This window comes from Brassica oleracea, chromosome C3, assembly GCF_000695525.1.
Source record: "Brassica oleracea var. oleracea cultivar TO1000 chromosome C3, BOL, whole genome shotgun sequence".
In the NCBI taxonomy this organism is placed as follows: domain Eukaryota; kingdom Viridiplantae; phylum Streptophyta; class Magnoliopsida; order Brassicales; family Brassicaceae; genus Brassica; species Brassica oleracea.
Genome location: NC_027750.1, coordinates 13,626,693 through 13,646,647, shown reverse-complemented (window position 1 = coordinate 13,646,647; position 19,955 = coordinate 13,626,693). Strand labels below are relative to the sequence as shown.

Genomic DNA, 19,955 nt, shown 5'->3' with positions numbered 1-19,955 from the left:
GTTGTACTCTTTTTACCTTACTATGATTTTTCCCATTGGGTTTTCCTTATAAAAGTTTTTAACGAGGCAACAAAGACGTTAAGCGAGAGCGGATAGTGACACCGGCCCCCAAGGGGAGTGTTATGAAAGTCAAGAAAAAGGAGCAGCCGCGTTTGTAGAAAATATAAAAGATATAGGGTCCGTTGCACTATTTGCACAGTGAATTTCTTTCTATATATACGAACGTTCTTCGTTCATTGTATTACACACCATCCTTCTCTTTCAATAACACATCCTTTCTTGTTATCAGTGTTATCTTCTTCCTAAGGGTATAAAATATTTCCTTATTTAAATTCCTGCGATATAATAAAATTTCAGTTCTTTTTATAACAGTGTAATTATTTTGCCCAGAACCTTTGCGATTTATTTCCATATTTTGTAGTTTGCTAAGAACAATAAATATATCCATATTTATTACTTTAAAACAAACAAAATAAATCGGTTCACCAACCCCCACCCTAATATAAACCAAAGTCTCGACCACACCCACCTAGAATTCTAGAAGTGAATTCGATTTACACTTTTCATCTTTTTTCGAACAACAATACAAGTTCAACAACCCCCATGTCGTGGTTTCTTATAGCGGCGGCGATTGTCGCTGCCGTCGTCTCATACAACCTTATCCAACGTCTGAGATTCAAGCTCCCACCAGGCCCACGACCTAAGCCTATCGTCGGTAACCTCTACGACATAAAACCTGTCCGGTTCAGATGCTACTATGAGTGGGCTCAAACCTACGGACCAATCATATCGGTCTGGATCGGTTCTATCTTAAACGTGGTCGTATCAAGCGCCGAGCTAGCCAAAGAAGTCCTCAAAGAGCACGACCAGAAACTCGCCGACCGTCACCGGAACAGATCCACAGAAGCATTCAGCCGCAACGGTCAGGATCTGATATGGGCTGATTATGGTCCCCACTACGTGAAGGTTAGAAAAGTGTGCACGCTTGAGCTCTTCACACCAAAAAGACTCGAGTCTCTTAGACCTATCCGTGAAGATGAGGTCACTGCCATGGTCGAGTCCGTCTTTAGAGACTGTAACCTTCCTGGTACGTAGTCTTTTTTTAGATATGGTTTGTGTGGAAATATTGTAAGCCACGCGTTACCTTTACTCTTTAGCGTCAGAAATGAGTAAATGTTTATGCCCTATTTTTCTTGTGATCAACGTCATATTTATTTATGTTGACTTTATTTTTGAATAGTATGATTTATATTAATAAATAATCTAGTTATGGCATTATTAATGTATACACTCTGATTTATATTAATAATCTAATTATGGCATTATTAATGTGTGCACCTGATTTATATATTTATATATACTCCTTATGATGTTCAAAAAAAGAAAACTCCTTATGTTTCTTAAAGATAAGTATTTCTAAAGTTGTTTCAGTTTTTAATTTTTAATGCATTATAGATAATAATAGTTAATTGTAAACTTAAGGATTAAATGTTCTGTTCAATTTCTATTTGTTTAAAATAATGATTTTTCTATACTGAATTTATTTTCCTCAGAGAACAGAGTGAAAGGATTACAACTGAGGAAGTACTTAGGAGCGGTTGCGTTCAACAACATAACGCGGCTAGCGTTTGGGAAGCGTTTTGTGAACGCAGAAGGTGTGATGGACGAGCAAGGGCTTGAGTTCAAGGCCATTGTATCCAACGGTCTAAAGATAGGTGCTTCACTGTCGATAGCTGAACACATCCCCTGGCTCCGGTGGATGTTTCCAGCCGATGAGAAGGCTTTTGCTAAGCACGGAGCTCGCCGTGATATCCTCACGCGAGCTATCATGGAGGAACACACTTTGGCCCGTCAAAAGTCTAGTGGAGCTAAGCAGCATTTCGTTGATGCGTTGCTTACGTTAAAGGATCAGTATGATCTTAGTGAAGACACCATCATTGGTCTTCTATGGGTACGTTATAGTGCTTATATAAAAAAAAATTGAAATACTTTTGAATCTTTAGGCTTGAATAGTTGTTAAGACGGTGCATATCTAACCGCTATATAGAACGGTATGGACCATTTAAACTATATTTTGAAGGATATAGGCAATTTAGTAGTAATTTTAATAATTTGGGAACGTATATTTATATAAATTATCTTTTAAATTTTGGGGTTTTGAAATAATGTTTCAATTGCATAGGACAGTGATAGGCGCTGCAACCATTTAAACCCTTTGATTAATGTAGATTACTTGTTGCTCACGTTTGGTAAATGGTATGTGTGTGCATGTGCAGGATATGATCACAGCGGGGATGGACACAACAGCTATAACAGCAGAATGGGCCATGGCAGAGATGATCAAGAATCCAAGGGTGCAACAAAAGGTACAAGAAGAATTCGACAGAGTTGTTGGACTAGACCGGGTCTTAACCGAGCCAGACTTCTCACGCTTACCCTACCTCCAATGCGTGGTTAAAGAATCATTCAGACTCCACCCTCCAACGCCTCTAATGCTTCCTCACAGATCCAACGCACACGTCAAGATCGGAGGCTACGACATTCCCAAAGGCTCAAACGTCCATGTGAACGTTTGGGCGGTGGCTAGAGATCCGGCCGTGTGGAAAAACCCATTAGAGTTTAGACCAGAGAGGTTCTTGGAAGAAGATGTTGACATGAAAGGTCATGATTTTAGGCTGCTTCCGTTCGGAGCAGGAAGAAGGGTTTGTCCCGGTGCACAACTTGGGATTAACCTGGTGACGTCTATGATGAGTCATTTGCTTCACCATTTCGTTTGGACACCGCCTCAAGGGACTAAAGCAGATGAGATTGACATGTCTGAAAACCCTGGACTCGTTACTTACATGCGTGTTCCTGTTCAAGCCGTGGCAACGCCTCGGTTGCCTTCTGATCTGTATAAACGTGTGCCTTATGAAATGTAAATGTCTCTGTCTTCGTACTTCTGCTGTTGCTGCCAGTAATGCTTATGGTCTTGCTGTATTTCTTGTATACTTGTTTCTTTTGAGGTTTTATCATCTAATACTTTTGATGAGATTAGTTGTTGTCATTTGTCATTGAGTTTAATGATCTTTGTATTATTAATCAAACCCGACCCGAACATATATAAAACCCCAATGGCCTTAGGAGGCTGAATCCGGAAAACCCGATCCGAACCGAATGCCTAATGAATAAACAGACAAGCCATATACATAAAGCAAATTTCATGAAAACAGAACAAGTTTTTTTTTTATTACATATTTACATTAACTTCAGGTTTCTTCTTATGCACACACTGGTCTGGAACAAAGCTATCTTAGGCTTATTTATTCTAGAGAATTAACAGAAACATTTGAATTACCTTTGAAGAAGGGAACTTCAAGAGGAGGACTCCTTAAACTCTTGCAACTGCTTGAAGTTCATCCATGGCTTCACCCAGACTTTGGCTTCGAAGTTCTTAGTCTTGCCACCTTCGTTTGCTTCTAGGGTTAAGTGGTACATCTTTCCTGCAACTACTTGTTCTCTTGCCTTAACAATCTTCTTGAACTCAAGAACCTTGTTCTGCACTTACCCGGAAACAATCAGACAAAGATTCTTGTCATAAATTTCCTTAGGATCTATAACCAAAAAACAGAGGAATCATCAAAGACCTCTCTGTTGTTATGCTCTTGTATGGCAAATCGAGCGAGACTCTCGATCACTCCACTGTTCTGGTTTCCTCGGAGATTATGAACGCCTCCTAGCATCATCATCGTCTTCTGGAGGCTTTTCTCTTCTGATCTGCAAAACCCTAACTGAATTATTCCACAGAGAAGAAGGGACAATCTTAGAGCATGATTAACCAGTTCTTACCAGAAGTTAAGAAATTGTTTCTTGACTTTTCGTAAGAACTCTATTATAACAACCCTGGTTAATCATGGTGTTAAGGAAGGAAAGTGACAAGTCACGGGATGAATGACACGCGTAGCCACCTAAACTGGTAAGGGATTTTCCTCGTTTATTGAAAAGTCAAAAAGATAAGAAAACCAACAAAAACGGCACGATTTGTCTGTGTCTTATTCACAAGAAACGGCATGCATTTTCTCAATCGATTGTCGTCATCACCACTGGATCGATCACCATTGAGCTTCGTTCTTCCGGCACCGATAAAAATGGCGATGGAAATCGTGGAACCAAACACCTGCATTAGAGGATGCTGCACCAGTGAATCGATTCCTCTTCACCTCTCTCCTTCTTCCTTCACTCTTCTCTCCCCAATCGCTAGAGGTAACTGCTTCTTCTCTCTCACCCCTCTCTCCGTCTACCTCCGGTTCTGAATTCGATTGTTGTGGGGCATTGTGTTTCAGGATCAGAGAGTGTGGTCTACGAAGCGACCCTCAACGGCAGAAGAGTCGCCGCGAAGAAGCCAATCTTATCTACTTCCGATGACCTAGACAAGTTCCACAAGCATTTACAGCTCTTATGGTATATCTCTTTGGACCCATTTGAAAAAGTTTCTTACTTTACCACATTTCAACACAAAGTTTGATTTTTTTTCTTTGGATTTGGTGAAGCAATCTTGATCATCCAGGTGTGGCTAAGCTAGTGGCAGCACACGCCAAGCCTCCAAATTACATGTTTTTCTTTGAGTTCTATGAGGCTGGGAGCTTAGCTGAGAAGTTACACGTGGAGGAGTGGTCTCCTAGTGTTGATCAAGTGCTAACGATCACGCTTCAGTTGGGTATATGACTTATCTCCTTGTGATGATGGATTCTCAATGGATACATTTATGAATCTAAGTCTGTATCACTCATGTTTCAGCTAAGGCATTGCAGTATCTCCACAAGAATGGGATTGTTCATAGGGATGTGAAACCAGCTAATGTTCTTGTAATGATGATACTCTTCTTCCATCATCTGGAGTTCTTCATATCTTGTTATACGCTTATTTCATGTGGAAGCTTTTGATTATTGATGCAGCTTGACGAGAAGCTGTCCCCATATCTTGCTGACTTTGGTTTAGCGGAATACAGGAAGGATTTGCGAGAAGTTAATCTACACAACTGGAGATCGTCTGGGAAGCCAACCGGTGGTTTCCACAAAAAGAATATGGTTGGAACACTTATTTACATGGCCCCTGAAATTCTAAGGAAAGAGATGTATACTGAGAAATCAGATATCTATAGCTTTGGGGTTTTAATCAAGTAAGAATTTGTCTTGACTAGAAATTTAAATCTTTCTTGCATTCATTTCTTTATTCAGATGCTTAAATTTGTTTGCGGTGTGTTTAGCTTTCTTCTTAAAAGATCTTTGCTTTTGAAGTAATGTTCCACCTTTGACATTGCAGTGAGCTTTTATCTGGAGTTGTTCCATATACTGATCTTCGTGCAGAAGCTCAGGTAAAAATATCTTTCCTCCATTTTGATATGACCATTCCTCCATTTTGACATGACCATACTCCTGAGAAGCCTTGACATATTCGATATAACTATATTCAGGCTCCTGAACTTCATAAATATAGCTAATGTGTAGCTCGAGTACATAAAATCGCATTCATGTTCTTTACATAGTATTCCCTGTGTCTATCTGGATGGCAGGCTCATACTGTTTTAGAGATGAATTACACAGAGCAGCAACTTACAGCTGCCATTGTGTCTTCTGGTCTTCGATCTGCTCTTGCTGAAACAGGATTGCACGTTCCGAAGAGTTTGCTGTCTCTTATACAAAGTTGCTGGGGAGCGGATCCTTCTAAGCGGCCTTCTTCAGACGATGTGGTTGTGGAACTAGAATCACTTTTGGAACTAGAGAGAGAAAAACAGCAAAGTCATTTCCTTGAGGCAACTTCTTTCTCCAGGAGTGATAAAGATGGGGGTGCAATTAAAAAAACAAGAGATTATGGAGACAACATTAATTGGTGCAGTCAAGGGGAGTCTTTATCCAAGAAATCGTCTCTTTCCACTGCCCCTGATCTGAAATCGTGGTCTAGTTCAACAGATCACTCTTCAAGATATGTCCCTATAGTTTCCTGCGGATCTTTTGCAACATGTGGAAGAAGAGAATCCATGGAAGATACACACTTCCTCATGCCCCACATGTGTAATGAAGAAAACATCCACTTATTTGCTATCTTTGATGGTCACAGAGGTATACTAACAACCTTTTTAACTCAGCAAGCATCAAACATCCAAAATTATTCAGTTATTCATCAAACAGGGTATATAATAGCACACTAAATGACATGCAGGTGCTGCAGCTGCTGAATTTTCTGCTAAAGCTTTGCCAGGATTAATTCAAAGCTTATCTTCCACAAGGTCAATGCTCAGCTCAAACTTTTCCGACTTGCTCTTCAGCTTGGTTTGTTCAAAAACTCATTCCTATGTTTCATTTCAGCGCTGAAGAGGCACTGTCACAAGCATTTGTCAGGACTGATTTAGCTTTCAGAAACGAACTTCACTCCCATCGACAAACAAACAGAGTGAGTCAGAAAGACTGGCATCCTGGTTGTACCGCTATAGCCTCTCTCCTAGTGGACAATAAGATTTTCGTTGCGAATGTTGGTGACTCTAGGGCTATTTTATGCCGTGCCGGCAGTCCTTTTGCTCTAAGTAAGGTGAGATAGGACTATCATTACTGAAGTGTGCTAATTTATTGCCGTTTACCACTAACTCATCTCTGGCGTATGTTATCAGGCACATCTTGCAACCTGCATTGAAGAAAGAAATCGTGTGATTGGAGAAGGTGGACGTATTGAATGGCAGGTTGACACATGGAGAGTTTCTCCTGCTGGTCTTCAGGTTACCCGATCGATAGGAGATGATGACCTAAAGCCAGCTGTAACCGCAGAACCAGAGATCAGCGAGACCATTCTATCAGCAGATGATGAGTTTCTGGTAACAAAATTTTATGTCATGATATTTTGGGTTGATTACTTGTCAGTTGGGAAAAATAATAGGTAAGACTTGGTTAGGTTATGGCGAGCGACGGGCTCTGGGATGTTATGAACGATGAGGAAGTTATTGGTATAATCAGGGATACTGTAAAAGAACCTTCAATGTGTTCCAAGAGATTAGCAACCGAGGCTGCAGCACGTGGTAGTGGTGATAACATCACAGTCATTGTTGTCTTCCTGCGGCCAGTATCTACAGCTGAAAGGATTTACTAGTAGCCAGTTCTTACACAGTATTAGATGCAACTTCCTTACATATAAATTATTTTTCATGAAACTTGAGAACAACAAGTACAAAGTGTAATTCTTTCTTTAAAGGAGTATATGAACATGTAAAGCACTGGGAAACTTGAGTGCATATATTCCTGATTACATCAGTTTTATTACAATTGATTGTGTGTTTTCTTATTTAGAAATTTATGGTACTTTAATGTTTCAGAACAGTGTGTAATACAATAAGGGATGAGAAAGAAGAAAAATAAGAAGTATAATGGAGTTGGACGGCTTGAGTATGCTCGTCTCAGAATCCATATGCTTTCTAAGGTATTAATAGTTAGCCTACAGCCCTGCACTATGGTCATCTTGGCAGTAATGCACACTTGTTACCTCTATAAGATTTAACCTCCTGAGATTTCATCTCTTTGGTTAGTTGTTTTCCTGTCTTTTTTTATTTATTATTGTTTTCCTAATCTTGGCACTGGCCCTTTGCTCAGTGCATCTTGCAAAAGTGTCTGGAAGCTCTGCAGGAACATGTCCCATTCGACTGTTGTCATGTCCCCGAAAGACACACCTTCTGATTCAGCATGGTTCACACGCATCGGTGGGCTCCTGCTCTTCATGGTGCCTCCTCTCTTCTTTTCTTTTGCATTCACAGTAATCCGCTGGTTCTGTGAGGATAGCATTGAAGCAGGGATAGAGTTTGCACGTGGCCCTTTTGGAGCCAAAGGTGGTTTAGATACATGAAAGACCTCTGTTATCTCCACTTCACATTCGAGCTCCGCGTTCACTTCATTTCCTTTGTCAACTACTACAGTTGCTTTCGCTTTGGTGCAGAGTGTCTCCAACAGACTGAAACTATCTTCACCTCTAGAGAAATCCCTTGTCATCTTCTCACCTATCTCTGCGAGACAGAGCCCTGCAGCTGCTGCTTGTTTCAAGAAAACCGTGCAGACAATGAGGACCCTTATGGCAGATTCCGGCAAAGACTGTAGTTCATTTCTCAGAAGCTCCGCGTCTTTGAAAGGGTCCAGATCGGATATATACTGCAGCTCAGTGTCGGTGAATGGAACCAAAGCTTGAGGCCAGTTTAGCCACTCAAAGTAAGGATCATCTAGACACTCAGGGAGGCAAAGACCATGATCTATAGGGACAAGCTCAGCGATTCCAAGTCGGTTATAACGCTCGTCTTGATCACAACTCTTCACCAGCATGTTCCCAGCGTGCCTGTCAAGGTTCAAGACTCTCACATCAAGTATCCCAATCCTATGAACCGAGGTGACCGTAAAGCTTCCTGGACCTAACTCTCCCGCATCAAAATCATGACACACAAACCGCTGCAAGGAAGCAACCTTATAGGGAAAAGAGGAGAAGGAGAAGGCGTCGCTGACGTGAAACGGGACATGCGAGATGCTAACCAGAGCTGTTGGTGGGACATTAGAGAAGCCTTGGTAATCAAGAAGGTAAGCAGCTAACTCTCTGATACCAGTTTCACCGACAGGTATAGAATGTTTCATTCCCGGTTGTCCGAGCATCAAACTTCCAGACTTTTTAGGATTGTTTAAGGCCAAAGGCTCCTCATCAACCGGTTTAGCCACAGCTATGTTATGACCTTTACCGGTTTGTAGTAGATAAGCACCTCCCAAGCCACTTGGTAAAAGCAAAGGCTGAGCTCCAGATACAATAGCCATGGTCACCTCAGCCACAAGGGCACGGACAGTGGGAACACTCTGTCCACCAAGAATCTCAATCCGTGGAGCACCGGTTGCTTTCTTGTCTTCCTCCATATTAGCAGAGGCGGCTATGGAGAAGCAAGGAGAGGAGACGCTTCTATGGATGTTGTCATCTTGAGACATTCCATTTAAGGATTGCGCCAGGCTAGATCCGAGGAAGTTGAAGTCGAGGTTGGTTAGGGATAAGAGTCTGCATCTTTGTGAAGATCGGTTGAAGTAAGGGAACTGGTCACTGAATGGATCAATAGCCACGGCCATATCAGAGATCAATGTAGTCTTGCAGGTGATGATTAAGGTCGTAGCCAAGCAATTCATACCAAAACCTAATTTTTATATACACAACTAAAGAACTCGTTTTATACAGTCACAAGATGGTGTGTCCTTTGCTTCGCTTGAATCCATTGTGCCTATGTGTGAATCACCGCAATTTTCTGCAATATAATCACAAGGAAACCCTAAGAAAACAACAAGAAGAGAATGATTGCTTGAGGAAGAAGGTATTGTAAAATCAAACAAACCCTGATGAAGGCATTCAGTAGAGAGAACGGAGAAAGATTGAAACAACAGAAGGGAGCTTCAGAGAAGCCGACACACACTGTCACCGGAAAAAAACTTATCTCTTTTGTTTTTTCTCCTGAGACTCCCCTCTTCCGAACGATACTTTCTTTCTCCTTTTTCTTTTTTCTTTTTTCTTTTTTTTTTCCTTTTTTGATTTTTCTCTTTCTTCAACCCTTTGCATCTAAATCTGTTTGTGTAATGCTATAAATGTCTTTCTTGTTTGGTACGTTACAGGTTTCACCGCGTTCCTCTGAGGAAATAAAATAAAAGAAAAGAAAACGAGAGTTTTTGCTAAAAATAGTCACTTACCGAAAATAGCTAACAAGCTAACAGAAGATTTTATTTTGGATAGTTAACAACAAATACATAGTTTTTGTATGTCTAATGGTCCTTGTGAACAAAGGAGTTGAGAGCTTATACTATTTTGATTTTTTGAGTTAGTTAATTACAAATACATAGTTTGTATGCCTTATAGTTTTTTTTTGGTAAAATTGTATGCCTTATAGTTCTTATAACAAAAAACACATATATATATATATAATTTTTATGCCTTTATAGTCCTTGTGAACTCTACCCATGGATAGGTAACAACAAGATTTTATTTTTTGATAGTTAACAACAAACCCATATGGTTTTTATGCCTTATGGTCTTTATGAACAAATGAGTTGACAGCTTACAATGTTTTGATTAATAAGCAACATTTTGTGGAGGAATGATATAGTAACTAGATATCAGAGGACTTGTTTATTCATGGGATTTGGCTTTGTTCAACTATTGGCTGTAACTCCTAGTTTCTTGTTGTTATCATCCTAGCCAGAAGCAGGAACAGATCTTCAGCTGCTCGAAACTTAGGTTCTTGATGCTTGATTTCAATTCTGCGTCCTTCATAAGTGAGTCCAACTTGGAAACAGTATAGTCTCTTCAGAACATTTTTGCTGTATCAGAAGACCTTTAATCAGAGTAGTCTATGTAAAATCAAAGGAAAAAGAACAGACTTCTTGATTTGGGAAGTATACTACCGTGATTAGGAAATGAGTTTTGAAGGTACATGTGCTCACATGATGTTACTTGTCCGAAGGAAAGTAGGAGTAACCACACAACACAAGAACCACAGAACCTAAAGTGAAAATCAACAAATCACCAACAGGATCAACACGCAAGTACATGTGCTCACATGATGTTTTCTTGTATGGTTCGATCGCTCCGCGCCGTCAGTTTCTCAACACGAGTTTCTTTTATAGTAACGAAGTTACGAAGATATATTATATCAAACCCACCAAATAACATTGACATAAAGCATATAGAAAATGATGACACATGTTTTACACAGACGCAGAAAATCTACAGTAAAAGATACACTTCTCCATTATTTATGTTGACAAGAGTAAGAGAGAGATAAGAGTAGAAAGCTCAAGGGCACACAAGGCATAGAACACATAGTGAGACCAAAGTCTTTTTACTTTAACTTCATCTTTAGTAATCAAAAGGCCACCCACCGTAACCCATATGTGACTGTTGCTGTTGATGGTAGTTATGGTTCTCATCGGTTCCATCCGAGTTACTTGCGCTGCTTCCGCGGTTGTGAGTAGAGTTTGAGGTTGAACCAGACGAACGAAATGGCCAGAAGGAAGAGAAAGGACTCCTCCTTTCATTGCTACTACTTCTGTTGTTTCTGGTGGTGGTTCTGTTTTGACTACTTGTAGCTGACGGCAGCTCTTGGCGACAGACCGGGCATGAGTTATGCTGAACCAGCCACGGGACAATGCAGTCAGAATGATAGATATGGTTACAAGGCATCTGTTTCGCTTCTGCTCCCAATTCAAATTCGTCTTTGCACACAGCACAGTTGGAGTCCGAAGACCTAAGATGCCTCTGAGCGATCTTGATGGTAGGCAATGCATCTATTGAAGATCTAGGAGCAGGTGGTGGTCCGCTGCGAGTAGTAGTCCCAGCTGAAAGCTGCTCAAAGAGCTCTTCAAGACCAGGACCGAAGAAGTAGTCACCAGTGTGGTTACCACGTGTGATGCCGATGCCAGGCGAGCCGCCGTTGAAGAGGGATTCGATTCCAGATAGTCTGTAAGGAACCTGACCACCAAAGATTAAGAGAGGAGCCAGACCGGGAAAGTTCTCAGGACCAGAGCTGATGGATCTTGCTCTGGTTTCTCGGTTCCTCATAAAGTCGGAGAAAGCATCCATGAGATCAAAAGTAGGATCACGTTCCACGACGTCCCTGTGAGATCTGAACATACCAAATGGGCTGGCTTGAGGGAGTTCAAGCAGTTCAACAAAACCACCTCCACAATAAGAACATACAGGGTCTCGTCCGTGTAGCCGGACAGCACGCTGGCATCTATGGCACCAGTGGGTGTTTCCACCGCTTGACATTTTCTAACTGTCGTAAGTTTCCTAACAAGAACACAACAGCTAAATACTCTTCTTGAATCCCTTAGAAGTTAGCTCATTTGACAGATCTCAGTGATAAGCCTGCAAAAGCGAGTACAAGTTGGTTATCACTTATCCACATATTGCCAAGTAAACAGTCCAAAGACTCTTGGGAAAGTTCCAACCTTTACATCAAATTCATTGCACGTTACAAAATGTAATTATGGGTAATCCTTCAATAAATAGAGAGATCAAGATAAGTGTTTGCCTCAACACTATATTTCCAAGTTTGAATCTTTGATAAAACTCAGACTTTATAATGGTATATAAAGCATATATCACTCAACCATGAACCGAACAGGCACTACAAAGTCTTATCTGCTAATTAAACACACAAAAGACAGAACATAAAGTTTTAAGCTTTTGTCGGAATTTGGATATAAGACTATATATATATATATATATATATAAGCCAATCCAAACCGATGAATATAAAACTCGGAACCTGAAGCAAACACCTTCTCTAGCTACAACTTAAAACCAGAGTGAGACAATGAATGAAAGGACAAGTCAACAGATGTCAGAACGGATAAAATCAAACGAGTTTCAGAACTACATAAAAATCAAGACAAGAAGCCAGGTTCTGACCACGGAGAACGCATCAGAAGAAGGACAAGTAAACTACCCGATAGGCAATCTAAGATGCGAGACAACGGATACTTTGAGTTCAATCAGAATAGAGATTACCTCGTCATCTGGAAGAGGTAAATATTGGGAGGTGGAGGATCTGGAAGACAGAGGAGAAACCCTAGCGAGAGGATTTGGGGGGGAAGAAGAAGGAGAAGACGAAGACGAAGACGTAGAGGAACGACTCTGGAAGAATCTCTTTCGTTTCTGTGTAATTAATTAACCCACTGCGAACTCACTGTATGACCCCACCTCTTCACTTGTCCACTAATATAAACTTTTTATTTTGGCGATTCATGCCAATAAAAAATATATATATATTCTCAAGAAAGTATGCTTTTTGCATTATAGTTCCAATGCAAAATTATTCAGATGTCAAAAGACACTTGTATGGTTTTGGAGTAACAATTCAAATTTTAATCCAAGTTTTATAGGGAGTTCAAGCATTAGACAATTACTGTACTAATAAAGGAATTTAATCTTAATCATTTTAAGTTGGAGAACATTTTTAATATAAAATTTAATTTTTGATACATATAAAAACATTATCAATGGTGTGTTAAAAAAATAATAATAAATGGATGAGTCAAAACATTTATATAAATTATCACTTGTGAAATTTTTTTTGTTGGAGAGTTTTTTTTTTTACAACAGTAATTAAACTATAATAAAAGACCTACCGGTTCGGAAAATCAAACCAGTGGTATTAAATCAACATAGAACACAATTGTAGGGGAACTCTGAGCACCTCGTGGAAGCTTGTCCGCCCTTAGATTAGTTGCTTTTGGTATATGTCGAATTTTGAAAGAATGAAAGAAACTATCACTGCGTCGAAACTCCTCCAAATGTGTAGCAAAAACTGACCATTCGTCAGGTGAGGACATCATCTTCACCAATTAAAAATAATATGGTGCAAAAACTACGTCTAAATAGTCGAAGGTCTTCATACACTCAATAGCCCGCATCAAGACTTCACATTCTGCATGTAAAGTTGATAAGCTTATTCGAAGATTCATCGCCCCATCATCTTTTTTTTTTTTCTTATCTCATGTTTCTGCAAAACCATCCCTGGCCCGAGAATTTGTGGGAGAGTTTTTCATCAAAATATTTTTAGTTTTAGCTGAATAATTTCTTAGCTGAATAATGACGTCAAAAAAGTTATGATCATGTCAGTCATCCTCGTTGTTACTAAGCGGTGTCCGAAGTTTCGTTTCCCCTTTACTCTTTCACACTCTCAGCTCTATTGTGGAAACAAAGAACTCAACCCTTAAGATTTCTAAAAAAGTTGCAAACTTTATATACCTTCTCGTAACCTCGAATCAATCAATGGGGAAAACCCTAATCGAAATCTGTTTGATATCAGCAAGAGGACTCCGCGTCGGAACCGGATTCGGCTCCTCGCTGCTGAAACACCAATGGTACGCCGTCGGATGGATCGATCCAGAATCCAAGTATTGCACGACCATCGACGCTTCGAGATCAGACAACCCTCTTTGGAGAACAAAGTTCGCTGCTTTACTCGACGACGGTGATGATGATGATGATGATTCCAAGATTCAGGCCTTGCACGTTGAGGTTTATAGCAGAGAACCAATCTTCTTGAGGAAGAAGCTTCATGGCTCTGCTACTGTCTCCTTGAAGGAGTTTCTTGCTAAGTATAAGAAACAGAGTTCGGTTGTTGAGGAAACCGGAAGCTATCAGCTTAGGAAGGTGAACTCAAGTAAGGCTCAAGGTTTTGTTGATGTTTCGATTCGTGTATCTGCTGAAAGACAAGACTTTGGTGGTTTTACTGGTAAATGTCTCTCTGAAACTATTTTAGTTTGGACCATGAGACAGTTAACCCTGATTGAAAGTTTGAACCTTTCTACATAGAAGCTTGCTAAAATGAACTAAGTGTAAATGGGTATGTGTCTATTGGGATCAATGTATTGAAAGACAGCAACTTTGCTGAGAACACTCATCATTGTTCTTCTTATTCTCTTGTGCAGGAGATTTTGGAGGAGTCATGCTCTCTAACAACTCCGGTTATAACAACACTTCAGGGCAAAACTACATGTCCGGTTCATCGCAGCATCCCTTTGCTTCATTGAACCAGCCAAGCAATCCAAAGCCATTCTCAGTCCAGCCAGATAAGCACCACTCCCCAATGCCTAATCCTCTAACGAACAACGCTTCCCCACAAATGCAGCAACCTTACTATCCTCCTCCTCCACCAATGCATCAACCTTACTATCCTCCTCCACCACCAGCAACTTCTAACGCAGGCTACATGCCTTCATACATACCGAGGTCGGAGAACGCTGTGAACATTCCATCATCATCATCATCTGGAGGAGCAGGAAGAGGGTATACAAGGCCTGGACCAGGGGGTTCTGCAGGACTGGGAGCTGGTGCAATAGTTGGAGCTGCTGCAGCTTTCTATGGCAGGGACTATCTATCAGGAGGATTCGACTTACCTACCAGCTTATCTCTCCCAAATGTCTCCATCCCAAATATCTCTCTCCCAAATGTCTCCATCCCAAATGGCTCCATTTCCATTGATCCTCCATTTTGAGCACACTCCTGACTCCTGAATAATAATATGAAAAGTGGCTACAACTTGATCGGCATGGCTTGTGACTTGTGAGACTTTATAAGACTATATATGTAATTGATATGATAAGAGGTCATTCCATCAAACTTTCTAGATGGTGTTGTTTGAACATTTACATGATGTTTATAAGCAAAACTAATGGGGGATGAATCTTGATATGTAGAGCTCTATGTACATAGTCACGAGCAATAATAATGCAGGTCCTTCACTGGAATTGGCAAATGTGAAATGAATTATATCGTATGCAGTCTCACCAAATCTATTTCACGTAGACATTGTTATTTACAGAGCTTTGTGGAGTGGTAGGAGCATGAATCCGATAAATTCTAGCGGCCCCAAGCAAAAAAAATAATGAATAAACATTGAGGAGAGATCTGAGGGTAATTATCATATATACACGATGACGTGAAATTTTCTACAAGAAATCAGAATGGGCTTATGATAAATTCCATCCATGCTGGTGATAGCAACCGTCTACGCATGCATCATGGGCATGTATGGTTTGTACCATAGTACAGCCAAAATGTTCAACTCGAATCTCTCCAAGATGAAGAAGACCAAAGCAAAGCCAGAACAGATGTATTTGAGTGATGAGAAAGGCAACACAATCCTCTTGGTTTTGCTCGAGTTTCATTCAGATGAAACAAAACTGAAACAACAAAAGATTCTGGGACTATCATAAGCACCTAGACACAAAAGTAAAGCAAGAAAGTTTTTGAGTGAGATCAATACTCCATACAGCAAAGGTTTTACAATGTTTGTTTTGAGCCTACGTGGGCCGCAAGCTATTGGCTCTTTAACCACCAATAAGCTAGATTTTACATGTGTGCCGTTTCTTAGACTAGATATAAAACCGCTCGTCGTTTATATTTGGTGGAAGGATTCATTCCCCTGGCCGTTGGGACGAAGGCAAAACTGAGTAACGACGCACTTGATTAATCTCATCATAGCATTACTAACAAAGTAAACAGTAGAATTATTGTTTTAAGCAACCAGAATTCAAGAATGGACGTGAATCTTTTCCCCTCACCTTAAGAATCATACATTTGAATTAAACAGTAGAATTATTGTTTTAAGCAACCAGAATTCAAGAATGGACGTGAATCTTTTCCCCTCACCTTAAGAATCATACATTTGGTTGGGTAAAAGTAAAACTAAGTAAAAACCACATTTAAAATTGTACTTGCTTGACTTTAATGCAAATGAATTTGATTAGATTTAAAATATTGATTATCAAAAATTAACTTTTCGCGTAATCAATCAGTTTAGGACACACAAGTACGTTAGTATATTTTGAGTATCTATAAACAGTTGACTTAAGTATGAAGAAAGCTTGAGGTCACAAGTTTATCATACCTAGTCATGGATTAGGATTAGATAGAATATTTAGGTGTTATCTAAATATATATTACCTAATGATAAGATTAGTAACTATCCGAACTTTCTATATAAGAAGATATCAAATTGTGATGAAAAGTATGTTAGTATATTTTGAGTCTCGACAAACTGTTGACTTAAGTTTGAAGAAAACTTGAGTCACAAGTTTTCCTAGTATTATGAGTCATGGTTTCTATATAGGAGTCACGGATTAAGATTTGATAGAATATTTAGGAGTTATCTAGATATATATTACCTAATGATGAGATTACTACTTATCTAAACCTTCTGTATAAGAAGATATCAAGTTGTGACATCATTTCGAACTTTATACCTTCTAGTTACCTCAAATCCAAGATTTATAAAAAAAAGCTCCAAACTTTATACCTTCTCGTCACCTCAAATCCAAACCAAATGGGCGAAACCTTTATCGAAATCTGTTTGATATCAGCAAGAGGACTCCGCATCGGACCCGGATTCGGATGCTCACTACTGAAACACCAATTGCACGCCGTTGGATGGATCGATCCAAAAAACAAGTTTTGCACGACCGTCAGTGCTTCAAGATCAGACAACCCTCATTGGAGAACAAGGGTCATTACTTCACTCGACGATGATGATAATTCAATGATTCATGCCTTGTACGCTGAGGTTTATAGCAGAAAACCAATCTTCTTAACGAAGAAGTTTCATGGCTCTGTTTTTGTTCCCTTGAAAGAGTTTTTTACTAAGTATAAGAACCAGAAGAGTTCTTCTGGTTCTGTTTTTGAGGAAACCATAAGCTGTCAGCTCACGAAAGAGAACTCAAGTAAGCCTCAAGGGTCTGTTAATGTGTCGATTCGTATAGCTGCTGAAAGACAAGACTTTGAAGGTTCTGCTGGTAATGTCTCTTAACTATGATACTGCCTGGACCATGAGACACTAAACCCTGATTAAAAGTTTGAACCCTTGTATCGACAAGCTCACTATTAAAGTCTGGGTTTGTCTTAAAAGAGAATACTAATCCTTCTTGTTTTTGTTGTTCTTCTTCTTCTCTTGTGCAGGAGGAGTCATCAATCTCTACCAACTCCCGTTATAACTTTTCAGGGCAAAACGACATGGCCGGTTCATCACAGCAGACATTTGCTACATTGAACCAGCCAAACAGTTCAAACTCATTCTCACTCCCGCCAGATAACCACTACTTCCCAATGCCTAATCCAAACGCAACAACCTTACTATCCTCCTCCACTAGTGCAGCAACCTAAATTTTGTTGGGGGCGCAAAACAATTCTTCATCAATACTATTAAAAGGGAAAAAATCCTTAAAAAATCTACTTATGCAGGGTTATTGGACATTTTCATTAACTAATAATATTTTGGTCTTACCTTAAATTTCTACTAATAATATGTTACCTTATATTTTTCTAAAAATAATTTAGTCAATACTTAACAAATTAATGGTATAACTATATTTGTTTCATCTAATCAATACAATTAAAACAAGATCTTTTTTAGATTTGCCCTTATTCTATTTAGGAATTTTATTTTTTTGTGTCGTTATGATTTTGTCTAACAATTAAAAATTCATTAAATATAAAATGGGTAATGCAAATTAGACCACTTACACTATATATATATGCCGACCGTCATTTGTTGATTTATTCCTAAATATTTGCATCATTATATATTTTTGGACACTAAACAAATAATAACAATTTCAATTGGTACTGAAATTTTAAATTTAAAAAGTTTGTTGTCGACTTAAAGCCTTGAGCCTAAATTATGTATTCCAATTAATATTTTCGCCACATATTCAATTTATTATTGGTTACCAACCGTAACAACACCTTATAATCAAAATCTTGTGTATCATTATAAGGTGACTAAGATATATATATAGGATAAGAAAAATTCAATTTCATTATAGCTGACAATCCATATCTTTATTAAATTTCACTAAAGAAAACGCAAGTTCTCTACTTTATAATATTAATACTAACTAAATACTCATATCATTTTAAAATCCCTTTTATATTAGATTATACCAAAAGAACAACTCACACACTTTGAATGAAAATATGTATTTATAGTATTATACAAACAAAATAATGTATAGGCATTTAAACTAAAATGTTAAAACGGCCACCAAATTTAGAATGCTACATGAATGATATAGACTAGTCCATATTATATATTGCCACCAAATTTATCGGTTCTACCGCGGATCCAAACTGGATAGAAAACATTACTTATAACTTAAATAAAACATTGCTACTATCGGTTCCAAATATATTTGATCTGGTCGGTTATTTATGGAATTTAGTTCAATTTTGGTTTTGGTTTTTTCAATTTGATTCGCGGTTTCGGATAAATTGTGTTTAAATTTATATAATATTTTATGTAAGTATTTATTTAATTTCAAAAATAAATCCGCGTTTTTTTAAGCGCGGATCAAAATCTAGATATACTTAAATTTTGGGTTGGGGCCATTTCTATAGATTTTATAGTATTTGCTAAAGAAAAAAAAAATTAGATGGGGGCGTGGGACCGGACTATATGTTGAAGCCCTACCCAAAATAAAATCCTTTTATGAATTATGTATTATTAATTTATAAATTTGCAAGTTTCTTTAAAAAGAATATTTTGAGTATAAAATAGATTCAAATATCAGTACTAATATAAAATTTATCAAATATTTTATAATCATTTCTATAAACTAAAATTTTATAAATGACAGTTTTATCTACTTTTCTAATTAATATGTATACTATTACATCGACAAAAAGAAATATGAATACTATTATATCAAAACTATATATACATATATAGATTTTTTTTAAAGCGGGGCTTATAAAGTGAGGGCCTCGTTCAAATGTTTCAAATAAATATGTCCAACCCGGCTCTGGTCAGGAAGATTCGACTTATCTCTCCCAAATATCTCAATTTCCATTTACCCTTCATTAGTACACATTCCTGAGTCCTGAATAATAATATAAGGCTTGTGGATTATCTGAAACTTTGTAGACTATTTATGTATTTGATATGATAAGAGGTCCCATTTGGTTTCTTAGGTAATTTGATCAAACTGTTAATTACTTTCTATATGGTGTTGTTAGAAAATTTTCAAAACATGATGTTTATAAGCAAACTGATGGGGATGAATCTTGACATATAGCTCTATGTATATAGTCCCAAGCAATAATAACGCTGGTTTTTTCACTGGAAGTAGCAAATGTGCAATGAACTCAATCGGTATGCAGTTTCACTAAATCTAATATCACATAGAAATTTTTATTTACAGAGCTTTATAGAGTAGTAGGAGCATGAATCCGACTTATCTCGGTTGGTTCTGTCTTTATAAACTGGATCCCTGATTCCAGGACCGAGAAACTAACTATGCTTCATCTTTTTCATTACGCAACCAGAGGTGCTAACTACTGCAGGAGCCTTTACAACCATAAGCACCTGTCTGCAGGGTCCTTCAGGATTTGATACATCTGAGCTCTTTTTTTTTGAGAGGGGGGGG

General features: G+C 38.6%; 7 protein-coding genes across 7 annotated transcripts; 4 read left to right on the top strand and 3 right to left on the bottom strand.

Annotated features, from left to right (window-relative positions):
* Window positions 1–497: 497 nt before the first annotated feature.
* On the top strand, window positions 498–3,063 carry LOC106335822 (cytochrome P450 98A3). Its single transcript, XM_013774443.1, has 3 exons — window positions 498–1,087; window positions 1,554–1,951; window positions 2,277–3,063. Exons 1-3 carry the CDS (start codon window positions 604–606, stop codon window positions 2,919–2,921), a joined length of 1,527 nt encoding a protein of 508 aa, XP_013629897.1. The 5' UTR covers window positions 498–603; the 3' UTR covers window positions 2,922–3,063.
* A 75-nt stretch (window positions 3,064–3,138) lies between these two features.
* On the bottom strand, window positions 3,139–3,894 carry LOC106329928 (cysteine proteinase inhibitor 3-like). Its single transcript, XM_013768525.1, has 3 exons — window positions 3,882–3,894; window positions 3,627–3,823; window positions 3,139–3,537 (listed from the first exon to the last, which is right to left on the bottom strand). Exons 1-3 carry the CDS (start codon window positions 3,892–3,894, stop codon window positions 3,355–3,357), a joined length of 393 nt encoding a protein of 130 aa, XP_013623979.1. The 3' UTR covers window positions 3,139–3,354.
* A 151-nt stretch (window positions 3,895–4,045) lies between these two features.
* LOC106328126 (protein kinase and PP2C-like domain-containing protein) lies at window positions 4,046–7,272 on the top strand. The gene is made up of 11 exons (XM_013766499.1): window positions 4,046–4,242; window positions 4,323–4,440; window positions 4,530–4,696; window positions 4,777–4,844; window positions 4,935–5,158; window positions 5,302–5,353; window positions 5,552–6,098; window positions 6,199–6,265; window positions 6,345–6,564; window positions 6,644–6,844; window positions 6,922–7,272. The coding sequence occupies exons 1-11, from the start codon at window positions 4,050–4,052 to the stop codon at window positions 7,114–7,116; spliced, it is 2,052 nt and encodes a 683-aa protein (XP_013621953.1). The 5' UTR covers window positions 4,046–4,049; the 3' UTR covers window positions 7,117–7,272.
* Window positions 7,273–7,400: 128 nt separating this feature from the next.
* On the bottom strand, window positions 7,401–9,614 carry LOC106328127 (phosphatidylinositol 4-kinase gamma 1-like). Its single transcript, XM_013766500.1, has 2 exons — window positions 9,368–9,614; window positions 7,401–9,280 (listed from the first exon to the last, which is right to left on the bottom strand). The coding sequence occupies exon 2, from the start codon at window positions 9,162–9,164 to the stop codon at window positions 7,575–7,577; it is 1,590 nt and encodes a 529-aa protein (XP_013621954.1). The 5' UTR covers window positions 9,165–9,280; window positions 9,368–9,614; the 3' UTR covers window positions 7,401–7,574.
* A 1,056-nt stretch (window positions 9,615–10,670) lies between these two features.
* On the bottom strand, window positions 10,671–12,737 carry LOC106336372 (E3 ubiquitin-protein ligase RING1-like). Its single transcript, XM_013775190.1, has 2 exons — window positions 12,538–12,737; window positions 10,671–11,892 (listed from the first exon to the last, which is right to left on the bottom strand). Exon 2 carries the CDS (start codon window positions 11,791–11,793, stop codon window positions 10,882–10,884), a length of 912 nt encoding a protein of 303 aa, XP_013630644.1. The 5' UTR covers window positions 11,794–11,892; window positions 12,538–12,737; the 3' UTR covers window positions 10,671–10,881.
* A 946-nt stretch (window positions 12,738–13,683) lies between these two features.
* LOC106329333 lies at window positions 13,684–15,228 on the top strand. The gene is made up of 2 exons (XM_013767973.1): window positions 13,684–14,269; window positions 14,466–15,228. Exons 1-2 carry the CDS (start codon window positions 13,804–13,806, stop codon window positions 15,029–15,031), a joined length of 1,032 nt encoding a protein of 343 aa, XP_013623427.1. The 5' UTR covers window positions 13,684–13,803; the 3' UTR covers window positions 15,032–15,228.
* Window positions 15,229–16,840: 1,612 nt separating this feature from the next.
* LOC106334291 lies at window positions 16,841–17,701 on the top strand. The gene is made up of 2 exons (XM_013772600.1): window positions 16,841–17,332; window positions 17,494–17,701. The coding sequence occupies exons 1-2, from the start codon at window positions 16,862–16,864 to the stop codon at window positions 17,692–17,694; spliced, it is 672 nt and encodes a 223-aa protein (XP_013628054.1). The 5' UTR covers window positions 16,841–16,861; the 3' UTR covers window positions 17,695–17,701.
* Window positions 17,702–19,955: the final 2,254 nt, after the last annotated feature.

Excerpts from the sequence above, each read along its gene's own strand:
- LOC106335822 (XM_013774443.1), top strand. The coding sequence starts at position 604 with ATGTCGTGGTTTCTTATAGCGGCGGCGATTGTCGCTGCCGTCGTCTCA. Across the intron at positions 1,088-1,553 it reads TAGAGACTGTAACCTTCCTG|AGAACAGAGTGAAAGGATTA; the intron begins GTACGTAGTCTT and ends TATTTTCCTCAG. Across the intron at positions 1,952-2,276 it reads CCATCATTGGTCTTCTATGG|GATATGATCACAGCGGGGAT; the intron begins GTACGTTATAGT and ends GTGCATGTGCAG.
- LOC106329928 (XM_013768525.1), bottom strand. Across the intron at positions 3,538-3,626 it reads AAGAGCATAACAACAGAGAG|AACAAGGTTCTTGAGTTCAA; the intron begins GTCTTTGATGAT and ends GGGTAAGTGCAG.
- LOC106328126 (XM_013766499.1), top strand. The coding sequence starts at position 4,050 with ATGCATTTTCTCAATCGATTGTCGTCATCACCACTGGATCGATCACCA. Across the intron at positions 4,845-4,934 it reads TGAAACCAGCTAATGTTCTT|CTTGACGAGAAGCTGTCCCC; the intron begins GTAATGATGATA and ends TTATTGATGCAG. Across the intron at positions 6,266-6,344 it reads CAAAGCTTATCTTCCACAAG|CGCTGAAGAGGCACTGTCAC; the intron begins GTCAATGCTCAG and ends GTTTCATTTCAG.
- LOC106328127 (XM_013766500.1), bottom strand. The coding sequence starts at position 9,164 with ATGAATTGCTTGGCTACGACCTTAATCATCACCTGCAAGACTACATTG.
- LOC106336372 (XM_013775190.1), bottom strand. The coding sequence starts at position 11,793 with ATGTCAAGCGGTGGAAACACCCACTGGTGCCATAGATGCCAGCGTGCT.
- LOC106329333 (XM_013767973.1), top strand. The coding sequence starts at position 13,804 with ATGGGGAAAACCCTAATCGAAATCTGTTTGATATCAGCAAGAGGACTC. Across the intron at positions 14,270-14,465 it reads AGACTTTGGTGGTTTTACTG|GAGATTTTGGAGGAGTCATG; the intron begins GTAAATGTCTCT and ends TCTCTTGTGCAG.
- LOC106334291 (XM_013772600.1), top strand. The coding sequence starts at position 16,862 with ATGGGCGAAACCTTTATCGAAATCTGTTTGATATCAGCAAGAGGACTC. Across the intron at positions 17,333-17,493 it reads TTGAAGGTTCTGCTGGTAAT|GAGTCATCAATCTCTACCAA; the intron begins GTCTCTTAACTA and ends CTTGTGCAGGAG.